The 27,319-nt window shown below is 39.1% G+C and overlaps 3 protein-coding genes and 1 long non-coding RNA gene across 7 annotated transcripts; 3 read left to right on the forward strand and 1 right to left on the reverse strand.

Moving 5' to 3' along the window:
* Nucleotides 1-1,341: 1,341 nt before the first annotated feature.
* LOC110840663 (sarcospan) lies at nt 1,342-13,947 on the forward strand. Its single transcript, XM_022085866.2, has 4 exons — nt 1,342-2,696; nt 10,522-10,688; nt 11,061-11,156; nt 11,749-13,947. Exons 1-4 carry the CDS (start codon nt 2,309-2,311, stop codon nt 12,112-12,114), a joined length of 1,017 nt encoding a protein of 338 aa, XP_021941558.1. The 5' UTR covers nt 1,342-2,308; the 3' UTR covers nt 12,115-13,947.
* Nucleotides 7,733-10,299, forward strand: LOC147871527 (uncharacterized). Of its 2 annotated transcripts, none has more exons than XR_015538734.1 (2): nt 7,733-9,183; nt 10,274-10,299. It is a non-coding gene; the product is annotated as an uncharacterized LOC147871527 (long non-coding RNA). The 2 variants fall into 2 exon arrangements; XR_015538735.1 differs by lacking the exon at nt 7,733-9,183 and adding an exon at nt 9,737-9,914.
* mRpS28 (mitochondrial ribosomal protein S28) lies at nt 13,840-16,989 on the reverse strand. Of its 2 annotated transcripts, none has more exons than XM_022085872.2 (3): nt 16,856-16,989; nt 15,199-15,320; nt 13,840-14,267 (listed from the first exon to the last, which is right to left on the reverse strand). In XM_022085872.2, the coding sequence occupies exons 1-3, from the start codon at nt 16,859-16,861 to the stop codon at nt 14,102-14,104; spliced, it is 294 nt and encodes a 97-aa protein (XP_021941564.1). In that variant the 5' UTR covers nt 16,862-16,989; the 3' UTR covers nt 13,840-14,101. The 2 variants fall into 2 exon arrangements, with proteins under 2 accessions (XP_021941564.1, XP_021941563.1); XM_022085871.2 differs by lacking the exon at nt 16,856-16,989 and adding an exon at nt 16,301-16,849.
* On the forward strand, nt 16,969-27,261 carry LOC110840664 (RING finger and SPRY domain-containing protein 1). 2 transcript variants are annotated; one of them, XM_087361027.1, is made up of 11 exons: nt 16,969-17,128; nt 18,234-18,399; nt 19,667-19,852; nt 20,011-20,077; nt 20,771-20,911; nt 22,121-22,236; nt 23,152-23,295; nt 23,539-23,753; nt 24,651-24,806; nt 25,209-25,410; nt 25,649-27,261. In XM_087361027.1, exons 2-10 carry the CDS (start codon nt 18,256-18,258, stop codon nt 25,399-25,401), a joined length of 1,362 nt encoding a protein of 453 aa, XP_087217153.1. In that variant the 5' UTR covers nt 16,969-17,128; nt 18,234-18,255; the 3' UTR covers nt 25,402-25,410; nt 25,649-27,261. The 2 variants fall into 2 exon arrangements, with proteins under 2 accessions (XP_087217153.1, XP_087217152.1); XM_087361026.1 differs by lacking the exon at nt 16,969-17,128 and adding an exon at nt 17,149-17,770.
* The last annotated feature ends 58 nt before the right edge of the window (nt 27,262-27,319 follow it).

The following is a 27,319-nucleotide window of genomic DNA, read 5'->3' on the forward strand; positions in this document are numbered from 1 at the left end:
GCTGCCCGTTCTCCGGTAGAGAGTTAAGAAAGAAGTCACGTTAAGTTACGTGAGACTCCAGAAGGCACGCCTTTCACTTTTGAACAGACGATCTATTTATGTTCATCCAAATGCACGTGGCAGGGCATTCAGCACCAAATTACAGCTTTAAAGAAGTCATAATGTGTTCTAACTTTGCAAGATTCGACGGGGACCGTGCCAAATACGTTCTGCCTTAAAAATTGGGAAATGAAATCCATAAAATCAGCGTGCACAATTGTTCGGCCACGTCCATTCGTTTGTCATCTGCGAAATTACTTTATAAATTTTGATCGAATATTTCTTTTGGCACTAGAAGTGTACTAACTTAATTTGTCTTAAATTGAAACCAAACTTTGTAGAGTTCCTAAAGAAGACTATTCACAGCACAAGAAACTGATGCATTTGTACGACATAAAATACAGATAGTCCGTCCATAAAGATTTATAAATAATTCTGCAGTAACCGACATCAAGGCTGTTAGTGAATGAACACAGTTGTAAATATTTATTCTGGACTCTGTGCACCCCTAAGAATCTTTGTTCTAAGGATTAAACCCACTCCAGGAAGGCGTATGTCTAACCTAACCTTAATATCAGCGCTTTATAGGAGTGAGTGGTCAGCTTCAGAACCACAACATCCATTAAACACTTCAAAGCCGAAGTTCGTCGAAATATTTAAGAATTCAGTCCGTACCGCAAAGAAAACACAACTATTCACCATTACTTATCTGTTTGAGAAAAAATCTTCTTTACGCTGAGACGCATATGAAACCTACAGATACAATGTCGGGATAGTAAATAAAAATAGTCCACGACCGCTTCCTTCTGTGACAAGGTTACTGAACCTCTACCAGACCTAGGTCCCCATTCAGCGATGTATTGAAACTTCATGGCAGTTTATTAAAAATGCTACAAACTTGAGAATCCTTGTTCTATGTAATGTTCCAATTCATTAATTATCTTTTCGTTCGACACTATTTAATCTTGAGCTACTCACAGCGCCTTTAAATAAATTATAAATAGATTTATACAACGCAAGAAGCGAGAAGTGTAATCTTTTGCAATTGATGAACCATTCGGGACGGACTCCCAGAAACCACTTTACTCCGCGTGTGGAGAATGTCGTCCGACTCCTGTCAGATTGAAGCGGGAGACATCCTTGTTCCACCAGGTGCGCAGACGCCCCGGTCCAAATTCCAACAACAGTATAAAACCGCTGAAACGTGCAATATGCGAGGCCGACAGCTGGTTTGGAAATCCGTGCTCCCTCTGCCAAAAGGTGGGTTCCCCCCCCCCCCTCCACCACTCAGCTCGTAAGCAGCTGGAGTCGTCCAGTGTAGCCCAGTGTCGTGTCTGAGAAGGTAGGATTCGTACTAGCAGGAAGTTGTTACAATACAAGTTGACAGTGCAGCTGTTTCTATTTCTTTAAGGAAGATACATATTTGATCTGCCAATGAAAACACGCAAATTAAGTGTATGAACGCAAATGTGAAATGTACAACTCTATAAGCTATCTGTCCAACTGGCTCTCCCACGTACGTACAAGTTCGTGACGTCATTCTTACAACAGGTAAACAATTACGGAAGGTTTCATAAATAATCACGTGACCGGAGCAAGGGTGAGGCACAGACAGGAAGTGAACCTGTATTTACGCAGTGTGATTGTTTAGTGAGCGTATTTTATTTGCTATGGATCGGGTGCACTAATTTGGAACTATAGATATTGTTTTTTGTTTTTTTTTAAAGTCTGACTGAAGTGCTTTCCGATTTCAGTGTTTCTGGTTCGTTTGTTGAGAAGCAAACATTCGATTTTGTCATCTGTTATTACATCATTTGTTAATAATGTACGAGTATTAATGAAGTTTATCGTCTGTAGTGGTACCAGTGGTAATCGATATTATTCTACTAATCGATATATGATCTGATATACAGTGAAACTACAAGAATATTATTGCCGGTAGTCGTGTATTAACACATTTTGTCAAGTGTTTGTGTTTAGGTGATTCACTGAAAACGATAACAAACTTGCCAGTACCTGATGAAGCTGTCTGAATAATATAACCGTTCAGATATTAATTCATGTTAATCGATTCTTGTGAATTTCGATTGAAACATTGTCACGCATCTACGCATACACAGTGACTTTAGAAGAATGTAATCTCATTATCATTCTGCTGTCGGGCTAGTAGATTGTCGAGGGCGAAATCAGCTAAAAACCAGACGTATTTATGGTGTCCGTTGCATTCTGTGCATATTGAATGAAGGACTACTGATTGACGAGAGTCGACATGGCGCAGAATGTAAACAATTGCGAGCACGTTCCTATGGTGACGGGTAGCAACAATAGCTACACGCTACCGCGCATGAGACGTGATCCGTCCAGCAAGCCAACGGTGCGGATTGTGGAGAATCCACCACAACGTAGACCTCTGAGTCTGTATGATAACTTACAGCAACGAAGTGGGAGCGTTAGTAGCGCTGCGGTCTCAGTGGGAAACCTCGGAGACAGCGCAGCCCCTGCGACTACAATGGAAAGAAGCCCTTCTCAGGCGAACTGCTTGAGTACTACCGTGCCTCAAAATATAGCAGCCACCAACATCGCCGGAAGACACACACCCACAAGGAACTCCCTGAGACATAGTCGCATGATTGTCCTCAGTCGCACAGGAGGAAAAGGTACGTTTTTATACGGAGTGAAATTGTTTCAGGGGTTAGTCGTATTATTTTCTGTTCGTTTTTGATGTGAATTTGGTCTATTGACATGTTTTTTTTAATTTCAAAGTTGTCTATTATTATCATCAGGAGGAAACGTTCATTACCGACGTAATATTCACCCTAAATTATATAAGGACCACTCTGGAATTGGTTTAATGCGTGTCCAGACGACTTAAGGGTACCAGAGTTTATATTTCGCGTATGAATTAGTTGTTAAGAGTCTTTCTTCGTGTTTTACAGTGTGTAAAGTACTTGAGGTTTATAATAGCGGTAATGTTGATCATCAGAGTTTTGGCAACGTGTAGACTCGTCAGCCCTGAAGATGGAGACAGTTTATTTCTTCGAAATGTTGACGTTTGCCGACGAGTCTACACGACACCAAAACTCAAAAGGACGACACAGTCATGTAAAATTCATTCTGATTAGCTGAGCGACTATCATTTTCCAGGAAGGACTCTGTTAAGTTCTTTGTAACAATACTTTCGAAAGGCGAAGATGGTTCCACCGCGCATCGAAGTAAGGACCACACATTCCGTCCCTCGGTGTTATATGTGGTTCAGTGATTACAATCCGGGTCCCATGGGAAAGGTTTGGTTAGAGGTTGGGGCGGTGCCCCTCGTCCGTTCTGCATGAAAAGGTGGGAAAGTTTCCTGTGGGACTTAAAACTCGATTGACCACAGCGGATTCTGACTGAGCAGTGTGGAGGGGAAATCCGCGTACACACAAAAGTCGAACGTCGAAGGAGGGGCCATTTGGTATTCCAATGGTCGTTCATGCTGCATTCGTTACACTGCAGATGAGGAGAGAGAGGAACATGTCACACATCGGAATGCACAATAACAACCACTCCCCACAGTTGCCATATCTCAGCCTTGAGAGAGAGAAAATGTTGTTTAATTTAATATTATATTAAATTTCTGTCAGCAATTCGTACAATTTGGAATGTTAGTAATATTCGAATACGAAATTTCAAGGTTTGATATCTGCTATACACGGTCTCGTCTTGAATTAATAATTGCTTTAAAAGCGTTTCAGTCCGTCTGCATGTGAAAATATTTCACTTTCATAAATATTGAACAGATTTAAAGTGAGCTTCTGGGTTGTAGCGCCGTGTAGTCTGGTAGAAGTTTCCCTGATGATGGAGGCCTCTGAAACGTCGATGAACTCCTACAAGGCTTCACGGCGCTACAACCCAGAAGACAGACATCTTCGGACTGATCGTCAGATCTTGTACAAGAATCACAATCGTTAAGTTAAGGATAATTAAAAACAAAAATGAACGCTGGTTGGTTTGTGTGCCCCGTTCCAGTCGGCTGACTTGGGGATCTAGGGTAGAAAATATGACTTGGTTCTGCAGTTGAACTGTTACGAGACGAGACGAGACCTCGGTCCAGTGGTGAAGTCAGGAAGCATATCGTTACCGACTGCAAACTTCACGTGATTTTGCTGAAGATTTATTGTTCCTGTAAGGCGGATAACATATACTTCAGTTCGCAGGGGTAACTTTCTTGACGTAACCCCGAGATTAGAGCAACAAGGGAATGGTGAAGTTTCAAAGACGTCTTCAGGGTGCATTTAGAGGCAAGGGTAGACTTAAGAAAGAGTTAAAAGGACCGAGGCATTAGTGTTTTAGATTTCTGTTCACGAGGTACGTAGTTCAGATTTTAGATGGTGCACGGCTATCTTGGTTTTCTTCAGTTCCTCAGCATGCTGATATATTTTCGGGTTAGAACCACCGCCTTTCAAAGCCTTTCTAGTCGCCAGTCATGACTAAATTCCTATCTCATTGAGTGATTTGTAATCTCCGTACGAAAAATAGTCATTAAACATGAAGGAAATATATTTTCCAAATACGTGACTTTGCGAAAATGGCTCGACTAACTTGCTGCTTACTTATTACTTAGACTATATGAATCTATATTCACTTCTTATGTGGTATAATAAACGCAATTCTGCTATGTGACGTGGGCCCATTCGAGGCATATATGTCCAAACCATGAAAAATATGCCCCTCAAATGACGAAGACCCTCACGACCTTAAAGAGACTAGACGAGGGGTTATTAAGCTTTTTTTTTGAAATCTGAGACCACATTTGGCCTTATCGACACTCTGGCAGCCAGGTTATATGTTACAATTTATTGAAACTTCTTGGTAATTTAGAAAAAAATGTTACTAATCTACTGTTGCGTGTTAGTTATTCAGTAATTTTCTTTGGAAGATTTTTCTACTATTTTAATAATTATTGGCCTATAAAGAAGACATAAGTGGGTTTATGTCGTGATAAATACTTCACCGCTATATAAATAATAATAATTTCCTGTCATGGATCAGCGATTCGGATCTGCTCAAATTCGGAATTCTGGGTGGAGGTCAACCGCTCGCAAAATACGTACCAACGCAGGTTCAGGACAGAATGGAACAGAAGTTGAAAAATTTTCTCCGTTTTGAGTAGACCTATATTGAGTAGAATTTGATGAAGTCTAAAATACTGGGGAGGGAACTTAAACTGAGAATCTACAAAGTTCTGATAAGGCCAGTAGTCACATATGGATGTGAAGCCTGGACATTAACTAGCTTTGATGAGCAACAACTTAGAATATTTGAACGCAAAATATTACGGAAAATCTATGGTCCAATACAGAATAGTGATGGCTCCTGGAGAATTAGGATGAATCATGAACTAGATTGTATCATACAGGGAGCAGATATCGTGAGGCTAATCAAAAGCTTGGCCATGTTGCAAGAATGGAAGGAAACATGGTGACTACAAGAGTGATGGAATGGAGACCACGGAAACGATGGATAGACGACGTGGAGGAGGATGTAAGGACGATGGGAGTAAGGGGATGGAGAAGAATTGTGAATGATAGGACAGAATGGAAAAAAATCATCGAACAAGCTAAGACCCACACAGGGTTATAACGCTATAAGAAGAAGAAGTATATATAGAGTAGGTAAGGACCAAAATAATTATTTTTTCTCCCCAACGAATGTTGACGTAGAAAAGCAACGACATATTTCATGGAGAGACACTTGGTTGCCGTCAAACTCACCCGGCAAAATCCTCTGACGAGTTAAAAGTAAAGGAATTGTACTTCACTAAAATGTTTTATTTGTACGAAGCGGAACTCCGATGGCAATGAACGATCTGGAGAAGTAAAAATAACCTTCCTTGTGTACACAGAGCGCTGAAACCCTCCGTTCGCCTTCCTGGTGCTTCGGTGGGGTAGATGGAAAGGCGAGTCGAGCCATTTCAGCGCCCGGAGAAACTTCAAAAACCTTCTCTCCCCCTTTATTAATTCCAGTTTGTGAAACTAAGACACAGAGCAGTGGCAGAACCTTTATTTCAGGCACGAGATAAAGGTAATGTTTAAATTAGTGTTCCTCCACCATTTTACCTCCACGAACTTTTACAAGAAACTGTAAATTCGCAAGTTACAGTCAGAAAGAAGTCAACGTCTTTCGTAATTAAAATTCTTCTTACACACACACACACAGGGTTATCATAAATAGTTTTATTAAACATGTGTTTTGTTCTTATATTTCTGCATTCTTTTCGAAAAAATATTTATATATAAATAAATATTTATGACCGTAGTTTGGTACCGCCATTTTGTGATGTGTGGCACATCACAAAATGGCGGTACGGCACGGCAGTGGTTTAAAGATATTCTGGTATCAGCTTGACGCCTTCATCTGTCTAGTTTGTGTTTCGCTACCAAGTAGAATAAGTCAGTAGCTTAATTATACTCTTCAGTCATCTCTTTCTTGTTCGTTACGAGCCACACGTGAGATTCCGATGTCAGTATATCAAAAGTTACCAGATGTAACTTCAATGTATCGCAGCATCGCCATGTTTGTAATAGTTAAAATTTGAGAAATTGATTGATACAGATTTTATAGATATGAATCGGTTAGTGGATATCCATATCAGTTAATTATCTCGTTGTTGGATGCGGACGGACTTTCAGACGCTAACAAAGGGAGCGGTAGATGAGAATTTTGGAACTCTGAAGAATGTTTAATCTTGAAATTAATGCGCTTCAGTGTTCGACGTGCAGGGGGTGATTGGATAAACAGGGTTGACTCACCACGATCCGTGTCCCCAAAATGATTAATGATTGTAACTGTCTGTAGGCAGGGTCGGGGAGATGAATCAGTGGTTGTGGGGGCTGTTGGAAGCCCTTGGAAACACGAAGCTGGAATAAACCTCTGAATTTTGAAAATATGTTTAAGCGTAGACAGAACACGTTGGTGGGGGTACAGTTATTTGTGAGGACTGGACTATGCACATAATATTTTCAATAAGCCTTTGGGAAGGCATAAAGTGTCTAAGGAGGATGACCCTTAGATGTCCCTTAGACAAATAAATGGAAAACCTGCCCTTAGAATTTATTTTCATTCCAAATTTATTCGTGTTACATGACTACATGATGTCATGTTTAGGTTAGGTTAATCAGGATTACATTTTAAAACGTTTTCCACGTAACATTAAACTCACATAGAATTTTACGATGTTTATATCGATACGATAAATCGTCAGGTCTACTTTTTTTCGATACTGACCAGCTCCATCGAAAAGAGCGTCCTTAAAGGATTAATACTACGTAAGGTTCATTTTCGTGTTCGTGTTTTAATATCCTGACACCGACGCCCCATGTCTTCTCAGTGGGTTTTTCCTTCGTGGATTTCCACCAGGTGTTACGTACATTGAAAGAAATAAATTAAAAGTTGGTCAGTATTTCTGTGCGATATTTGTATTGTTGAATTACTTTGGTATAAATAAAGAATTTGTTGGACAATCGATGTCTTGGCTGTGTAGATGGCTCTGTCTGCATTGCTGTTTGGCGCCGTAAACAATATCTGAAATAAATGAACATCGCTGTCCGTGTTGATATTTAAAATTGCGTGCAACGTATTTGGATCTCCATACTATAAACATTTCTACACGTTTTTTTAACTCTATTAAATCCCTTTTATGTGAAGACGACTGGTGTATTAACAGCTGGTTTTAGTGTCTGGGTTGGTATGTTCGTGCCTAGAAACAATTCCTGCAATAAAAGGTTCGTCCTTAAGAAAATAGCCCGGAAACACTTAACTGCAGATCACGGACTGTAATAACGGTTTGTATCGTTAATATTTTGTACATTGTAACTTTTGGAGCACGTGTACATGCTGTATTTTTGACTGAGTGACCGTAAATGGCAAACCTTTTGTTTTCCTTTTTTGGATTTTGTTTGTTGGTGTCTTGTACAGTCCAGCGTCGGAGGTCCTCAACCCTTTTCATGGAGTTGGCGATCCTCTGTTAGAAACTCTAGCCAGTCGGGTTGAACCCTGGTACTAATACGTAATATGTCTTTAAATTGCATTTCCACGGACCCATAAGCTAGTCAGATGGCAGTAGGATGTGTAAAAAGTCATAATAATACATTACACATTACGATTACAAGTACAGTTCATACTGTTATAAAAATTTCACTTAAAAGTAGTTAAAATGTTACAGATGCGTTAACCATGAATAAATAAATCTTCAGGTTATGTTACCACAGACCTAATCGTGTGGTTAGTAATTTTCCTTTCGAAATTATGTTTCCATTTTGAATTTACCATTTTGTTTTAAAGAACGTCATGGCAAATTCAAAACGAAAACTTTTTTTTTCTGTGTAACGAATCAACCGAAATAAATAAATAAATATTGTACACAAACTTTGTTATGCTTTACACAACTGTTATTAATTTCATTCAAATCCGTCGAGCTGTTCATTTGTACTCCCCTTTTCTTAAATCTCGTATGCCCCTGCCGATATAGTCTAGCCCGGTACACAAATAAGTAAACAAATGAAAAACAGCAAGAGGCCAATAAGTAAGTCGGGTTGAAAGCTTCGAGAAGTAGCAGCTAACGCGCATGTAGCTGTTATTACGTAATCGGAGCCAGCCCCCAGCTGTTGCTGAGTGCAATGGGAACTGAAGTCACTTTCTATTATGCTACGTCATGCCAGAGTTTCGCGGCATTGTTATGTAAGCTGAGAGCTATGACAGGAAGTTACTTACCTGCGTGTGCACCTGGTTAGAAAACATGTTCGTTGGATAAGGAAGTGCGTTGTGTCATCCATACTTACCGAGTTTGAAATTTCTACAACCATCTTTACCACTTTACCGTGTGATAACTATGCATTTTAGTCTATCTCCCCACCCCCCCACCCTCCACTACACGTAAATGACGTCACGTGTTGCAGAACTTCGTATAGAATAATTTTCGCTTTCAAGACTTAACACAAGAATGGTGGGAAGAGGATGCATCGACATGTTTGCATAATCAGAGACGGACTGTTTAGTCAAACAGCATAAAACAGTGGGATGTACGATGCTGATGATACTCTACACAGAGATACAGTTGCAATTTGGCACATGAACACAAATAATGTGCACTTCTCAAAACACATAACAGTAAGAATGTAGTCTGTTGTGTAACAATCATTTTATTGATATGCCTTTCTGGCATGATGCCTTTGATGAATACTGGAAGATTATTTTTGTGTTCTAATTTTATTTTAAATCGTCTTCAAACAACCAGACCTGCAATAAAATTAAAGCGACTCCATTTTTTTTAGTTTCTTTTAGTTGCGTAGCTATGTGGAAAGCTACCAGTAGCACAAACACAGTAATATTTGTGTTACACACATCATCGTCTATTTCTCTCTCTAACCATGTCCAGTTTCTTCGTTGTGTACCCAGTAATCATATCTCACCAGGATAAATTGTAATTGCGTGTGATACAGATAATCAGTCTACAGTAGTTACCCCTGTGCCGTGTATATTTCTTGCTTCCTTTGTTTATTTAATGACACTTTTTTGACTGCATACGTAAAAAAGTGATAGGATGATAATGAATGATGAGAATGGAAGTAATAAAGCAGTAGTGCCCTGTAGGATCTGAGATTCTCATCGTAGTGAGTATCAAGATGGCCGTTTTCCGAGTTGTAGCACCGTTTAGGTTGGTAGCCATGGTATAAGTCGCTATCCGAACGTTTGCCTAAAATGATTGATGTTAGCCACTGTAAACTACAGTCAGTTTAACTAGCTTCTAAGCAAGAACTGAAAATGAAACCACCTGAATATGAAAAAGATAAGGCATCAACAGACCTGATAAAATTACATAACGAGAAGCTTTACAATACGTAGGTCTTCTGTTTAACTAACACTGGTAGATCAAGAATTATATGAACAGGATGTGTGGTATGCATGAAAATTTTTGATTAATTTCAAGGGATAGACCAGGGGTTATCAAACCACAATACCCGAGCTGTAAATGGCCTGCTTGTACCTTTTGTGTGACCCACGTATATTTTTTTAATGTTGTAAGCGTATCGCGCTCTGTAATGAAAAATGGTTATGTGTAGGTTAGGGATCTAATTTTAAGTGAATAGTTAACAGAAACAAGAAATCAACAAATTTGTTAAAGAAATTTTGAGTAATATGCGAACGTGTTTATGATATTAAGTTAGTAGCTTTTTAATAAATTCCCATCATTTTTCAGTACAGCTGCTGGTAAGTGCATGAAAATGGAAGCTCCAGGTTTGTGCTGAGAACCCCTGGAATTGACTGATTTGGAGACTTGAGAATACGTAGAAGGAAAGTATCATAGAGAAATAGGCTTCGGGGAAGTGAACTGGATTTAACTACTCAGGAGAAGGCAGAATGTCCTGGTGATGAGCCTTTAAATTTTATATTAGGAGTTATCTCCATTAATCACATATTAACTGTTCAAGTTGTTGATTGTCTCAGTGCCTCGGAAGTACCACCCTCCTGTGTTGCGCCATCATCGCCTGGCTACAGCACTGGCAGCCTTGCAGGTGCTGTTGGGAGTGGCAGTATCATCTCTCGCTGTGTGGTTGCTCATCTGGGCTCCCAATCTCCGCGTCCGAGACATCCCTTATTGGAGTGGCTTACCAGTTAGTAAACTTACCTAAGATGTACATTCAGGTATATTGTTGATTATTAACAGAAAAGGGCCTTGTTCACTGTATAAGAGACATTATTTCCTTTGTCTTAATTTAATCTTCCTATCCAGCAGAGGACAGCTGGTTACAGATCTCAGGAATTAATTTCTAAAATTTCTATTAATTTGTGCTGGAGTTGAATTTGACTTCAATGTTTCGCTTGCATTATTTCTTGTTATCCAGGTTTGGGTGTGCATGAAAGGCTGATATCATACCCAAATGATTTATTTATAAGATCCAAAATTATTATACCATCTAGAATACTTACATGTATGTAATTGTAGTCGCTGAGAGTTCAGATCAAATTTAATGTTTGCGTTTCAGCTGTTGATGTCTGGTATCATGGGGCTACTGTTACTGTGTTGTTGTCATAAAGACTATCCTGGTATGCCATTTGGCATCTGGATGTTCTCCGTTAAGGTGAGCAAAATTTAACATGTGTTTATGTAAATTAAGTCGAGAAGAATGAGATGGAATCCCATGAGACCCGACCATCGTTTCTCTATTGGACAGTTGTGTTCAACAGACGTACTTATTTCTGGATAAAAGATGTTACGCAGCGTATGAACGTACCCCATGTATTTACTATACGTCCACAAATTCGTATTACTCGTTATGCTGTTATGTAGTACACGTTTTAAGTTTTAATTCTCCACTCTTCCACTCTTCTCCTTTTTCCCCCCCTTCTGCCATTTTTTATTTTTCATTCTTTCCCCTTAAATATTATTAAAATCGTCTTTTTGAATAAATTCAACAAAATGATCTTTACAGTAAACAATAAATATTTCGACTATTTTTTTAAATATTTGTTTTTTAATTTGTATTTCCACGTTGAACAGTTTCTGCTTATTCTTCGGTTTGTATTTTTAGAAGTACTGAAACTCTTTCTTAAAACCAGATTTCGATCTAAACCGTGTTCTCGTTTATACAGACTTTGCTGTATTTTCTTTTGCCCCGCGAATGCCCTGAAGATCTGACGCAAGGTTGACGGAATGTCCGCACTCTGTTGCAGGTAATAAGCGTGTGTATGGCAGTAGTGGCTGGAGTGACATGCTTTTGTGCCTGTGTGTTTGCCCTCCTGCACCTCATATTCTTGACGAGCATGACGTGTGAGCCAGCACATGTCCTGAATGCAACATGTGTATGTCAAGACGTACAGCGGACTTATCATTACGCCGACCTCAACTGTCCTGAGGTTGGGAACATCCTCACTATTCTTCTTATAGGGTCCTGTGCCGCTAACAGTATCGGCGGTATCTTGGCCACGTGGTACGTGTTTCTGCACTGGAGCAGTCGATACACTTACCTCTACTCAGAAGTGCAGAACAGCGATAATAAACCCATAATGTTCTCGAACAAGCTGGGAGACCCCAAGTAGAATAATGAAATATTATTCATGAACATTGAAGTGTCTCAATGGAGCACTGTTCTTCTTGAGAAGCTTATAGCAGCTCAGCTGGTCAATAAATTCCTTATCTTTCGTGGATCCATAAGGTTGATTTACTCGCTTGCAGGAGCACACACACCACTGGACCGAATCCTGAGCCAGTTGAATGCAATCTATACCCTCACACCATATTTAAGGTTCATTTTAATATCTTCCCATCTACGCCTAGGTCTCCCAAGTAATCTCTTTTCTTTCTGTAGAATTTAAATAATTTTTTTTATGAATTTCTCATGTCTTGCATGCGTACTACATGCCTTGCCTATCATCATCCTCGATTTCATCACCAGTAATATTCATGCAGTTTTTCCCATCTTTTTTTAACTTCGTCTGCTGTAGGTCCGAGTGCCCGCCTCAGCGGTCTGCTCTCATACACCCTCCGTTTATGCTTTTCTCTAAAAGAGGGAGAGATCAAGTTTCACGTCCGTATAAAATTGCACTAAAAATGGTGGTTTTGTAGGAAACGAGAATTAAAAAGATTCTGAAATGATTAATATAAAATATTCCTCAAATTTAATCTGCTCATAAGTTCTTCATAAATATAATTTTGGTCTGTTACTGTCATTTCAAAGTATTTTAAATTTGCCACATTTTTTAAGGGCTTATTAATTACCTTTTTATTATTTTGTCCTGCATTCTGGTGATGAGACACGAACATGTACTGAGGTTTCTCTGCATTTGTTTCCTTACTAGTATCTAATAGTGTATTAGAATATAAAATAAGTAAACAAACATCTATTAACACTATAAAAAAGGTATTAGTGCCATACGCGTTTCAACCTCAAGAGGTTAGGGGATCCTTGTATTCCCTTTTGTTTTATCTTCTTCTATGGTTCTCCGGTCCGTATTCGGTCCATGGCCTCCTCAATTCTCCTCTTCCATTCGGTCCGTCTGTCTGAGGTTGAGGTTTCGAAACATCTTCCTTTTTACGGTGCAAGGTTGTTAGCCTTGCGACCAACCCCCAACCTGGAGGACCAGGGTACCTGTCTTAGTCTGACCTCTCCCCCTTGACCAATCTGGCTAGGGAGGCCCTACCAGTAGCTCTTGGGGTCACTGAGGTACTCAAGCCCCACCACCACACAGTACACATATATATTATGTATTTGTCATAATGAAATGTAATGAATTTGACCGTCGAATTGTATATAACAGAAACAGTCGTGGGAAGAGAAGAGATTTGAAATGAACAGCACTAATTAAAACAAATATACATTATAAAGGAATAAAATGTTAATTCTCTTGTAGAAGTCGACGCTAATGCTTGGATTTGGAAAGTTTTATTTTAGGGAAAATTTGTTATGTATATTGGAAGAGAGGTATTGATTTCTAAAATACATGACTCAAAAATTGAGTTTTATTTTCTGTGGTTGACAGTGAAAGGGTTTAAATTTATATTTTAATATAATTCTCGAGTGTATCTGTCAACTAATCTGAAAATCCAGCTTAACGGAAGACATATTATAGATTGTAAAATTCATTAGTGATTTAAAGACGAGCACAAGGGGAATACGACTTTACCTCTTCAAGAGTTACTGAATCATGTTACAGGAACGCAAGAAGAAAGTTCATAAGGAAAGCTTCATGTATTTTGTATTTATGTACGGTATCAACATTACTCATCAGAATAATATAAGTTTTTTATAATTCATAGCCAGAAACTCCCTTCTGAATAAATATATATTTTTTTAATTACTATTGTAAAGTTTACACTTTTCTGTGTCTAGTACTATGAAATAAACCATTTGACGTTTAGTCAAAAAATTTCAATTGCTTCTTCTCGGTGTATTTGCATTTTCTTACGAAAATTAGGTTGTAGAATGTTCTTTCACCTTGCAATCATTTCCACTCAAAAATTAATCTTCATATAACCCAGTGATACTTCTTTATTAGTCTTTCGTAGTATATTGTAATTTAATATAGTCTATGATGACTTTGGTTGCTGTGGTAGTCGTGCTGGTGAAGAGATCAGTCCTACCAATGTAGCATCTGCCTCCAGCAGCGTGAGATCACGAGATGAACCCAGAAACCGTGTTGATAATTCCAGTTCCTTAATCCTCAGTCTTACCTTTGCTCCTCTTACGTATTCACTAAAAGGACGCCATATGTTAGCACAAAATTTGGTATCAACACTCTAAAGCGGCCCATCCACGTATGAGTCTGCCTCGGCTCGGGTTCCATTGAGCCAAACTTGTTTGTGGGTGGGGCGTCACGAGCTGAGTCTGCTATGCATGTGTGGTGAAATATATCCGAGCCCGGCTCACAAGTCAAGCTCGCCGAGTCAGACTCGCAAGTCAGACTCGTACGTGGATGGGCCGCTAAGGGAAGAACAGAGAATGAGGGTGTTTGGCAAGTTGTTCAAGAGAATATTTGCACCTGAAAGAGTGCAATGGAGAAAATTATGTAACAAGGAGCTTTGTAATTTATACCCTTTACCTAGTAATTTTAGGGTAATTAAATCAAGCTGGTGAGATGGGAAGGTCACGCGACACAAATGAAGGTGGATAAGATGGAATTAATAACATGCGTCGCTGAAAAATGAAATGCGTGCAATATTTTGGTTTGTAACCTAAAGAGGAAAGACTGCATGTGAGACCAGTGTTATAAATGGGGACACAATATTTAAATATGAATAAAGAGAAACAAGTAATGATTTGAACTCGATCACAATAAGACCCAGTGACTGGCTTTTGAGTACACGTTGATGAACACTCAGTTTTCATAAATGTACGGCATTTCTTGTCCAAAAGAATATTGGCTGTCCAGTGATGATGGTCCCAAAAATGAAACTTGGAGAAAAAAAGTGCTAATTTTGGAGAGTATACATTTTACATTAGGTTTATTATGGATTTTTCTACCTTCATTTCTACTTTGCCACATTTTCGATGGACTTATTCGCTAACTTTACATGAATCTGTACAGCAGCCTGTTCAACACCTGTGTCTGTCGCTTAACTGAACGCTAAATACAGTCGGACAACATGCAGTCATTAAACAAAGGGCAAACCAGATATCAGCTCACCTGCCGTTTTTGGCTGGACGAGGACACACGCAGTGGAACTTCCACCCAAAATCAACGTAAAGATCATCTCCAACCACTTGGAAAATCTTCCCTGTAACCACTTTTCCTTGTGGATCCCCTAACTGCAAGAAACAAGCAACAGGTGTCAATAAAAGCACTGATTTTATAAGGTCATTTGACCATTATGTATGTAAATGAAGGCAATAAACCTGCAGGCACATTTACTTCAGACTGACACTGTGACACCTCAGCACTTAGGACTGATTTTCCCAACAAAATTAATATAAAAACTGAAGAGGATTTACCAGAGATGTTTAATGAACAACCTGTGTGTTATATTACAGATTAAGAAGGAGGGTAAATGGAAATGTTTAAACTGTTAGAACTGAATGAGATAATAGTTGCCCAAGAAAAATATATTTGAAATAGGGCTTCAATACCAGTGGCTCTGGATCTCCTTGGTGTAGATGATTGTCGTGATAGTAATAAAACTGTTGTTAATACGAAAATTGTGAAAACAGTATTCATTTTGTGTACTAATTAGAATTTCTGTCTCAATGGCCACAAAACAATCTGATCTTGAATATGTTTATGTAATTCACACAAAAATGTGACCATACTCTAAGGAATAACAGCTTAAGGGCAGCACGTATTCATATAAACACTACTGGTGATTCTACCATTCTGCAGCATTCCTGTCTGACCAGCAACTGAACCCATTATGTGGGTCTAAATTTCAAAAAGTTCTAAATACAGGCATTACAACATTTTATGTTTTATGGCTAGTAATAACAAGTCAATAAATGATTAATACTGATGAGATAGTTGTAGTAACTGTAAAAAAATCCAAATAGGATTCTTAGATGGACTAGAAACAATGTTTATACAGTGGCAGGAAGTGGTGGTTATTTGAAGGTTATGTCTGACGCTTTTAACATATTTTGGTGACCTTATATTTTGAAGATGCCAGACGTTAAACCTGCTGACACAATGTAAATACGAAATATGTGTCAGATTGTAAAGATGAGTTAAAATATATAACAGGTGACATTGGAAAGTTCATTGTACATTATGTACATTTAGTATCATGTAAAATTCTTACGTCAGTAAATTTAGAATTCCGTAGTAATGATGCGAATGTTTCTTCTTTCTCTGGTGTTGGTGGCTTTAGTTCTGGAGGTGATGTGTATTTTTCGAACGCTTGTGCAAATCCACCACGTTTCTTTTCAGTACTTGGTGGCATTTTGTCACAAAGCTCTATTTCTCCGTCAGTGGAGAAGTACCTTTTCAAGTGGCATGCATTAGAGCAAACAAACAACTCATACGTTCTATAACACACGTTGTTACAAATCACACGCCTTAACAGCATCTTAAACAAGATTATTTTTTACGTTTCGCTACGAACAATAAACCTTATATGTTATATATAAATGTCGCCAGGCTAAGCCTAGCACTCTTGCGCCCAAATAGTAAACAGTCTGTATGCTCTGCGGTAGTGTGGTATTTCGCAGAGAGCTGTGCTAAGATAATATTTAGTTCCTTTTCAATACCAGGTTTGTAAATATAAAGTACGAGGAGCGATTTTGAAAAAGGCTTCCAGGTTATTTCACAATGTAGTCTGGAAGAAACTGGCCTACATTTCATAGACCCTTTTTACCTTCATAATCAGGGTATCACCCTGAAACGTTAGTCAGTTTCTATCATACTACATGACGTAAAAATAATCATCTCTGTGTTGGAAAGATGGTCGAGTATGTTGGATGGTAGTATTATTACCGACTGAGGTCATTCCTTTGGCTGCTACCATGAATTCATACCACGAACTGCTACCGCCAGATCATAGTTCTACTATTGCTGAATATAGATGGCTTAGATTGTATATGCGTAACGTCATCTACTATCTTCTTGAAAACTTTTGGCACTGATAAAGGTAAAAATCTGCTGCTAACCTCACGGCGCACCCATTGATATACGTTAAGTAATTTCCCTCGCTGAAATGATTTGAGGGAATTTGTATGAGTTGGGAAATTTTATGGTTGATATTTGGGTATGGTGTACGTGAGTCAAAGTAGGCTTGGTACGGTACTGTGAATTTCAGATTGTGTATCGTAGTTTTGTTACGAAGTACATGCAGTGAGTTGTGTGTTTAGATTAGCTGACGAGGCAGGACAAATAGGAGAGTTTGTGTACGCAATATGCGCAACAGTTCCTGTCTGAAAATATGTTAAACTTCGATGCGTCACAAAGAGTAAAGGGGAGTGAGGAAAGGGATGTAGTTGATGTATCTGATATAGTCTGCTAAGTTAGTTTCCCAAGAACTGTGTTGGTGGAAGTGTGTGATAATTATTATGGGCACATGTCTGTGCAAAGAACAGCAGTCAGAGGCAGATACTGTTGGTGCACACAATGGAACGACTGTTAATTCTATCTCAGACCATGTGCCAGTTAATGACTGCATGGACTGTTATGTTGCTGCATCATCCAGTGGTTCATGTCAGAAAATTCCTTCGTCTTCTACTGTTGATCGCCTGATTTTGGACACTTTGAATGTAATAGGAACTTTAGTTGCGAAGTAAGTACAGGGGCTTAAATTAACCATAGCAGTGGTTTTTATGTATTTCACTTGGTTAAGTTCAGATGACGTGTTAATACATGTAATGTTAATAAATTTCGTAGTCAGATAGGGATGGTAGGTTATAATGGTTTCTCTTTAAATTTTGATAGACCAGTGACTGGTGAAATTGAAAATGTGCCTACTTATTCTCTATTATACAATACTAACTATTCTACCAGCCCACTGGATGCTTTCTTCCTCTTACTTTTATGACAAATTAGGTGTTTTTCGCTTTATAGTGTGAGTGATGGGCATATCCAAGTAATTCTTACTATCTTAGCTATCCACAATGTAAGAACAAGATATAACTTTCATGTGCAAAATTATAACCTCAGTTTAATGGCTCACCTTCTGTTGTTATGTTTATACAGATATTTCTTTGAACTCTCCATGTTACGTTTGTTTATTTTCTCTGTTTTAGTGAACAAGAGCCTCCACCTGCCATGTTGCAGTTACATGTAATTGCTGATAAAGAAGATGGTTGGATCCAGGTTGTGAGTTCAATGGTGAACGTTATTCCAATGAATGATCCGCTTGGACCATCTGTGATCACCTTGCTGCTTGATGATTGTCCTTTGCCAACAAAAGTGAGTCATTAGCTTGTTTTTGTGATAATGGGATTTATAGTCTTGAATTTAACCTTTAGTGGACTTTTCACAAAAGAAAGATACAAATCTTAACTTTTATGCTAATCCACATTCTTGAGTAGACTGTACTGCATTCACTGTGGAGGTGTCAAATAGATATTTTTTTGTCTGTTTTGGTCTTCAAGATAATGGGAACTTGTGAACTTGTAGGAAGATACCATTGTTTCATAGGAACATACTGCCTCCATCTTCAGGGCTGTGTAACAATAAGTAACTCTTTGTTTTGTATTTATGTGATTCTCAGTATAAACAGCGATTACAATACTGACCAAATTCTTAAATATTATTTAGACGAGCTTTGGCTTCTGAGGGTTGATACTGTCGGTGCTAAGTACAAATTCAGTGTTACTACATTCACAGTTGTATGTGTCCAAATTAAAATCGCTGTGTACTACTGAATTCTTAATAACATTGCGTCAACTGTGCTCTTGACTTACCATGCAGACAAGAATTTCAAGAACTGCTAAGAGTCTGTTTTATCTAGATAAGTTCATGATAATGAAAGGGAGAAGAGTTCTTGTGAGTTATCAGGACACATCGCTTTAAAAATAAAAAAATATTTTGTTTCAATAAATGACGTTATATTTTATTTGGATATGCATGAGATGTTAATTGTTGTTACAACCTGTCTCCGGAGGCCAAAATTCGCTTATAGATTTTAGAATCTTACTATAAAAATTTGTGATTCCTCGTTGTCGTCAAAAAATGACGTCATCAACAATGTCAACAGATATTTGTTTACTCGGCATTGTTGTGGAACACAACAATTCCGAGTAAACAAATAACGCTTCACAACAAAGAAATCAAAAACTATCAAGCCAGTCGCATTATCACTGCTCCAGTCATTTTAAAAATATCGCCGTTGTCATTTGTACGCCGCCACATGAACTCAGCTAAATATGTATCCAGATGATGTCGGCCCGTGCCTCTCTGTTTCTTATTCCGCCATTTAGCTGATCCCCATGGTCTTTCTATTGTTTGGGCGTGTGCACCGGATTCCGGATCAACAAAGTTTTATCGATGGTTCATCTTCAAGTGGTTGAAACCTTCCTTTCCGTCCATTCCAAATCCAGATATTCCACTCTCCAGTTTTGTGTCCCGATAACCAACGAGTACCATATTTTCTTTTTGTTATGCGTCTCGAATACACACTCACATCTTGTCTATTTATTTACGCTTAATACATCAGCCTCGTTTTATTTCTCAGGAATCTGTTCTGAAGCTATCGAGCACCTTCAATCTGTCAGCCGAGAGTTCAGTGAGAGGAAAATCAAACCCGACTCATCAGCGAAATATCTGTGTGGTGCTTGGCTGCATTGCGGAGAAGTTGGCTGGACCAAGCAGTATTGCCATCCTCACACAGGGAACCCTCAACTATCTCATCACAAATCTTGTAATCTTAGATTCTGTTTATTTTGTTCTCTGGACTGGGTTTATAAAAATTTGCTCGCCTAGTTACAGAAACATTATTATGTTACGAGTGAAAAATAGTGTCACCAGAGCTAAACACGTGCCATGTTTTATGTAGTATGTTTCTCTTGTTGTTTCCAGAATGTAGATAACCACCCGTTTGTCATCCTGTTTTCTGTGATCGCATTAGAAAAGTTTGCGCAAACAAGTAAGTATGTTTGTATGAATTTAGTGAAATTGTGACGTTCCTCTTCAGATTTAGATCAGTGGTCCCCAACGCGGCGCCTGCCAAGGTTTCTTTTGGGTGCCCGCGTTGTTACGGAAAGAGGTTATACTGAATAATGAAGGTCGTTCAACCATGAACATCATAAAATCAAAGCGCAGATCTTGACTTACTGACGCCCATCTTGACGGTTGTTTTCGAGCAGCAACATCATCCTACACTCCCAAATTTGAAAAACTGGCCAATGAAATGCAGCGCCAAACATCACACTAACTTCCCACTTGAGTAATAATAATTGTACTTATAAAACTACGTATTTTTGATTGCGTGGTTTCTTGTATCATTAAACGTCGTGTTGTTTTGTGTATTATTCAGTGTCGATATCTTATTTGTCCAGAGAAAAGAAAATTTGGCTTTGTTAATTGGTTGGTGCCCGCCACGATCTCATAACTCTCAAATGTTCCCGTAGGCACAAAAATGTTGGGGACCACTGATTTAGATCTTTGTGGATTTGAAATATCCAAAGCTCCATAATCCTTGAGAAATGGACCCATGTTCATGTGAAGTTTCTGATGAGAATGATGCTAGAAATAAGTTACTGAAGTATTGACGTTATGTCAGAAGATGTCTTGTAAATTTTTAATATAACTGAGATAAAATATTGTTTTCTGAACACAGGTGAGAACAAAATAACAATTAAGAAGTATTTGGAAGCTGAACTGAGAAATCCTCTCATGTGTTTGGAGAAGTGGGTAAATTCGGAGCATTACGTCAAGAGGCAGGTTGGCTTCTGTGCTCAGTGGTGCCTTGATAATTTATGTGAGTATTATGTTCATGTTCTGTAATAGGTCTCTTTGTATGTCGTACGTGGTAAGTGTTGCATCTTCTGGCAGATTTTAGAATTTCTTATCTACTGCTGATTGTTCCTCTCTCCACAAAATAATCTGTGAAGGGACTGCTTCCATAGGGTCTCAGCACTGTGTCATGAGTGCATCACAGGCTCGGTGGTGACGTTCCACTTGCAATAGAAACCTACCATTACAATAATAATAATCCGTGGTGTAACAGCCCTCTGAGAGCCAAAGCCGACTAGCTTGACTGCTGGCCTCACGTTCACATGCCTAAGCAGAGGTGAACGATCATCCAACCAGATATAGGGTGACGTGTGGTCAGCACGACGAACCCCCAGCCATTGCTAGTTTTCCTGACCGGATTACGCTGCATATCGTAGCTCCCCAATTTCCACATGATGCTGGGTTGCCTCCGGTCCCATACACCGGTTGAAAGCTCATGAGAAAATTCTTCTCCCCCAAGACTCGAATCAGCGCGCATTCCGTATAACCGGTCCGAAGCATGATGCCTCAGACCGCGTGGCTACGGCTCGGGACACTACCATTACAATAGTGAGACAATATTATGATGATTTAACATGTGTCATATGAGATGCCAACTTAAACTTTATGATTAATCAGATATGACAGATATTACATTTCATAGCGTTACAAATTGTTTGTTCCTTCTGCTTTATAAATGTTTACAACTCTTCGAAACTTATAGGTCATCTAAGTAATATTTAAAAATCTAGTTTGTACTTCAGAAAAAAACACTATGCATCTTCGTTACAAAGATTAGTTGGTTCTGCTGTTTAAGGAAGAAAAACTTTTAATTTTTAGACTCATGAATCATACAGAAACCTATAAATATAATCAGTGGGCAACGTATGGAGTAACCGAATGTTAAAGCAGGTAGTACATACATTTATCTCCGAAAACTCATACTGCATGTATAGTTTTTCCTGAGCTTTAAAGGGTGAAATTAAAAGTTTTAGATCTTGACGATACACACGTTCTATGTCTTATGGACTTCTTTGCCCATTGAATTGTGTGGAGCTATACCTCCACTCCCCTATATGCCTTTATGGTGTGCTTTTAAATTAAGCACCAAATCAAATAAATTTTTTATCATTATTATAATTTATTTGTATGACCAGAAACATATTTGTCTTGTTTTTTTTTTGGTATTTTTCAGTCCTAGTTGAAGGTCGCAAGTTTTCCTACGAATGCGTCGATACATCTGGAATCAACGTCATGCTCAACACTAAGGATGTCAGTGAATACCTAAAAATATCTCCTAATGGGTTAGAGGTAGGCTCATAAGTTATGCTTAATTTACATGTATCTCTTATTTGTTTAAAAGAAATGGAAAATTATGTTGTATGGGAGTACACATATTTCCCAAACGTGTTCTTTGTGATTTTTGGATACGTTATGAGACACAACATTATGGTTGCAAATGTAACAAATATACACAGAAAAACACTTCTTCTTCTACTATGGCTCTCCGGTCCGTATTTGGTCCATGGCCTCCTCAATTCTCCTCTTCCATTCGGTCCTCTGTTAGGTCCGTCTGTCCGAGGCTTTGATCGAGGTTTCGAAACATCTTCCTTTTTACGGTGCAAGGTTGTTAGCCTTGCGACCAACCCCCAACCTGGAGGACCAGGGTACCTGTCTTAGTCTGACCTCTCCCCCTCGACCAATCTGGCTAGGGAGGCCCTACCAGTAGCTCTTGGGGTCACTGAGGTACTCGAGCCCCACCACCATGACAAGGTGCAGGTACCATTAAGTGGGGACAAAAAAACAGATGAATAAAAAAGTACTTGGAATCTGCCAATAAAACTATTTAATCTCACATTATGGTTGACGTTTGTGACAGAAATACCCAGAGAAGTTCAAAAAAAGTGATAGAAATACATTATTCTGATTGAAGTTCATCATGCAGAAAGTCATTTTTAACCTCTTATGAATAGTATTATCTTTCCTTTCACTGCTCTTTCTTATTTACCACCTCTAAACTGCGGTGTTATACGAAAATTTTAAGCCCGGATCTGGAATGAGCATTTCAGAATTAATATCGAGTGTCACGTTTCAATCGTGTTGCCAAAACATTGCTGGTTAGTGTGTCGTTAGTATTAAGTAACGTTATGCTATGATTTTGTCTCTGGCCGCCTCGCTTGTCTTAACAGGATCGCCTATTTTTATTGGATTTGTTTGTCATTTTAGGCGAGGTGTGATACGTACTCTTTCGAAAGTGTCCGCTGCACATTCCAGGTAGACTCTGGTGTGTGGTACTATGAGACATTAATAATTACACCTGGTGTGATGCAGATAGGGTGGGCAACCAAGGACAGCACATTTCTGAACCACGTGAGTGTTCTGTTTCTCTCAAATGATCCCTACTTTTTTTGCATCTTATGACGTAATTAGATATCTTAAATTTTCGAAGCGCAATATCACCCTGATTGTCCGACCCAAACGGGACGGAAACTAACCATTTATCTACGTGATGCTGAGGATAAGAGCATGTTGGGATTTTTCTCTAATTATCCTCTCTGCCTTTTCGGCACGGTGCTTAGTGGAAAGGTAACTTCACCTGTGCCAAAATTACAGGAAGGCTATGGAATAGGAGATGATGAGTTTTCCCTGGCTTATGATGGGTGTCGCCGCCTCATTTGGTACAACGCGCGTAATGAAGCCCAGAGCCGACAAAGCTGGCATCCTGGAGATGTATTAGGATGTCTGCTAGACCTTAATAAACCAGAGGTGATTTTCTACATTAATGGTGCTCCCCTTTCCCCGTGTACTCGCATCTTCAATACAGCCAGGTAAGAACCGCTTTCATTTTCTGTTTGAAATGAACTGGTAGTTACGCAGGTGGTGTGAAGTTGCGCTGTTGGTTTAGGTCCTAAAAGGAGTTCGTATTTTCTCTGTATTCTGATTTTATCTGTTGGTGGAATAAATGAATTCTTGATGCTTCAGTGTGATATGCAGGATTCTTTTCATATTTGATGATCAGTTTCCCAAGATATCGTCTTAACATAAAATACTGTATGTGTGTGTCGGATTTATTTTTTGAATGTACGAGTTATGTGGAACCTTGCCCTTGACCTTTTATAGAATGTGATTTCATCATTGTTTCACATCACTTTTGTCTCTAAATTTAGCATTTTAGAATTTTTTTCCTGCAGTTATAAAATGGAAAAAAAAAAGGTATATTCAACGTATAATATCTGTAGTTCGACGTTTCATATAGTATCTGTGCGGATCGACTGAGCTGTGTGAAGCCCCCCTACAGTTTTACTTCATCTTTCAATTTTGTGTCTGTATGTAAGAGGACCTATGAAGTTTTGGGTCTCTATATGTTTGTTTCTCATAGCCACGGTGGTCTAGCGGTTAGAACGCTGGCCTTGTAATCCTGGGGTCTCGGGTTCGATTCCCGGCGGTGCCCGAATTTATAACTTGTGTTGGGCAAGGCCGTGGTCTAGGCAACACGGAGTTTTCCTCCGTGGCATCCCAACAATTACTCCATTCACACACAGAAGAAGGCAATGGCAAACCACTTCTGGATCATCTGCCAAGCACGTATATGAACAGGTCCCAGTCCGAGAAAAGGATGGAAGGATCCTGTTCATATGGACCTGTCGTCAGACAGAACACTAAATAATAATAATAATAATGTAAGAGGACCTATGAAGTTTTGGGTCTCTATATGTTTGTTTCAGGTCTGGTTTCTTTGCGGCAGCAAGCTTCATGTCGTTTCAACAGTGCCGTTTCAACTTTGGTAGTCAACCGTTTCGTTTTCCTCCTCGTGACAGGAAGTTTCAAAATTTCAATGATAATGCTGTTCTAAGTCCAGAAGAGAAAGTGGTTTTACCACGGTAAGATTATAATATTTCTGTTATGTGTCAGACAGAAGAATTTTACTAACTGTTTCAAGGTAGAGTTTTGCAAGACTGACGAAGTTTGTGGTGCAGCGTCTCCTCCTTTTCCTCCTCCTCCTCGTTCCAGTATAGGCGTTATCAACGATAACACGATAACCCACAAACCTGCTAATACTGTCAGGTAGATTTCCAGATGAGAATGGGACTCTCTGTACCTTATATAGGCCACATACATTTCTCCTACTTCTTCATTTATAGCGTAGCGCAACTCATTTGACACTACATAACATACGTCGTAAATTAAACAGTTCCACTTGCCTCATAACTTTTAATCCAGAAATCTTAATTATAACGAAGTACGATACAAACTCATATCATTTGTATTTCTTTCTCTGACAGACACATCCATCTGGAACAGTTACGAAAGCTCAGCGTTCGTGAGGATTCGTGCACTCTGTGCTTTGACAAGCGCGCGTCTGTGCGATTGCTGCCATGTGATCATAATGGGTTCTGTTCCTCGTGCGTGATTCAACTGGCGGAGTGCCCAATGTGTCGCGCAGACATCCAGGAATTTGTCCCGGACAATACATGACACTCAAAAGTAGGTTGCGGTCTTCATCGAATATTTATTTATAGTTTATTAATGACACTTCTATATAGCTGATTAGTAAAATATTGTTATTTTTTTAATATTTTATTCATTGGCTTTTCGGACAAGAATTTGAATGACGTAAAATATAGATCCATGACGTTTATCTCAAACTTCTTCTATTTCATGAACGTACGTTTTGATAATACCGCAGAACAAACACTAATACAGGAAGTTTTTCTTCTTTCAGAATTATCTGTTGAGCCGAGTGACTGAGACAGTTTTCCGAGGGGCTGTGAAACTAAAACTGTCAGCTGTAATGGCGTAATACTCTAGTGCGTCCAGATACCGGTGCCATCATGTGGAAACAGAGTGTGACGTTACAGTTGAGGTCAGTCGCAATCTGCGTGCCGCAGTATCAGGGAAGAGTTCGCCGTACAACGTTGGTATAATGTTTTCACCCCCGCGGCAGAACGAACGGAACTGCGGATGTGCAAGTTGGTATATTACACAAGGTGTTAAAAAAATTGATAACGTAAAATAATCTGAGTTGGCTTGGGTGAGAAATGGAGGAGGAAGGTCCGAGAGTTACGTGATAAAGAACGTGATACAGCGAGATCTTAAAAGATTTAGATCTGCATTCAGAATCTCTCATTATAACTTTTTTTTCTTAAATGTTCGCGATCAAAAATTTATGACGCTGCATGGGATTTAGTGGTTCTCGTCATTGACGGTAGGTAGCTCTCGTAATATGGTATTGACATAGAGCAGTGTCACTGAAATTTCTGTCTTTCAATCTGTGGACGTGTTTCGTACGCGTAGTTGCAGAATTCTCCTGTGTGGCCGCATAATTGGTCTGATGAACTTGCAGGGTCTGAATGCGTCATCGCTTCTAAGAAAAGGAGTCCGTAATAAATTGTCTGTAAGTAACTTCGTCCGTGAGCAAAGTTCTCGAGAAGTTGGTCGTCATAGCTGGTCGAGAAATTAAATGCGTTTTACAGAACCTGAAGTTTCGCTAACGTGCGCAGACGAGTCTGCCAGCAGACCTTGCCCTGAGCCAGATGAATCCGGTCCGCACCATCACGTTCTGTTTCCTGAAGACCTGTTATATCCTCCATTCCGAGTAAACTTCTTCACCTTTATGTTTCCCATCTTACGCATCCTCAGTTTGATCCTTGTATACGAATTCAAGTTATGAAGCTCCTCGTTATAAATTTTTCTCCATTTTCCTGTCACATCCTCTCGTTTACGTCCAAATGCATCCTTAGTCTGTCTTTCAGGGTGAGAGACCAAAGTTTTACGCCCACGTAAACGAGACGAACAAAATTATAATTTTGTATTTCGTTTAATTATTTAGTTACTGGATGAGGAATGATTTACATTTCTGATATTAGTTAACTTAAATTTCATTATTTAACTTTCTTTCCGTGAACGAAGTGTCAAAAATATATTTTGTGGATTATTTTGCCAATGGATGTTACGTTTAAAAAGAACTTAGTACTTGTACTTAAAGGTGATAAAAGTTATAGAATAAGCATCGAGTGTAGCGTAATATTCAGATCGCAAAAGCTTCCGAGGGACTGGCGCAGAGATGGCGTACCGCGTTGAATCCAGTATTAACGCAGCTGGTGTATATCGTGCAGGGCGTTTCGAGCGTGCGGTGTAAATTGCCGAACAGATTACTTTGTCCTCTTTTTTTTTTTAAATGTGCGCGTCCTACCTCTGTTCTCTGATTTCTCACCCAGTGGTCATATATTTAGTTAAATTGTCCGTATTCAGCAAATTTATGCTTCGCTTTTCATGCTGTTTGTTTATGCTTTGTACATAACTTTTATTTTAACTTATTAAAAAAAATCATCCCTGTGTCATGTGTTGTGAAACTGCGATTCCCAGACCGTCTGTCGAGGCCCAAGATCTTATG

This window comes from Zootermopsis nevadensis, unplaced genomic scaffold (genome assembly GCF_977971745.1).
Source record: "Zootermopsis nevadensis isolate Lab colony 2312 unplaced genomic scaffold, Znev_1.0 Znev_ptg000050l, whole genome shotgun sequence".
Classification (NCBI taxonomy): Eukaryota; Metazoa; Arthropoda; class Insecta; order Blattodea; family Termopsidae; genus Zootermopsis; species Zootermopsis nevadensis.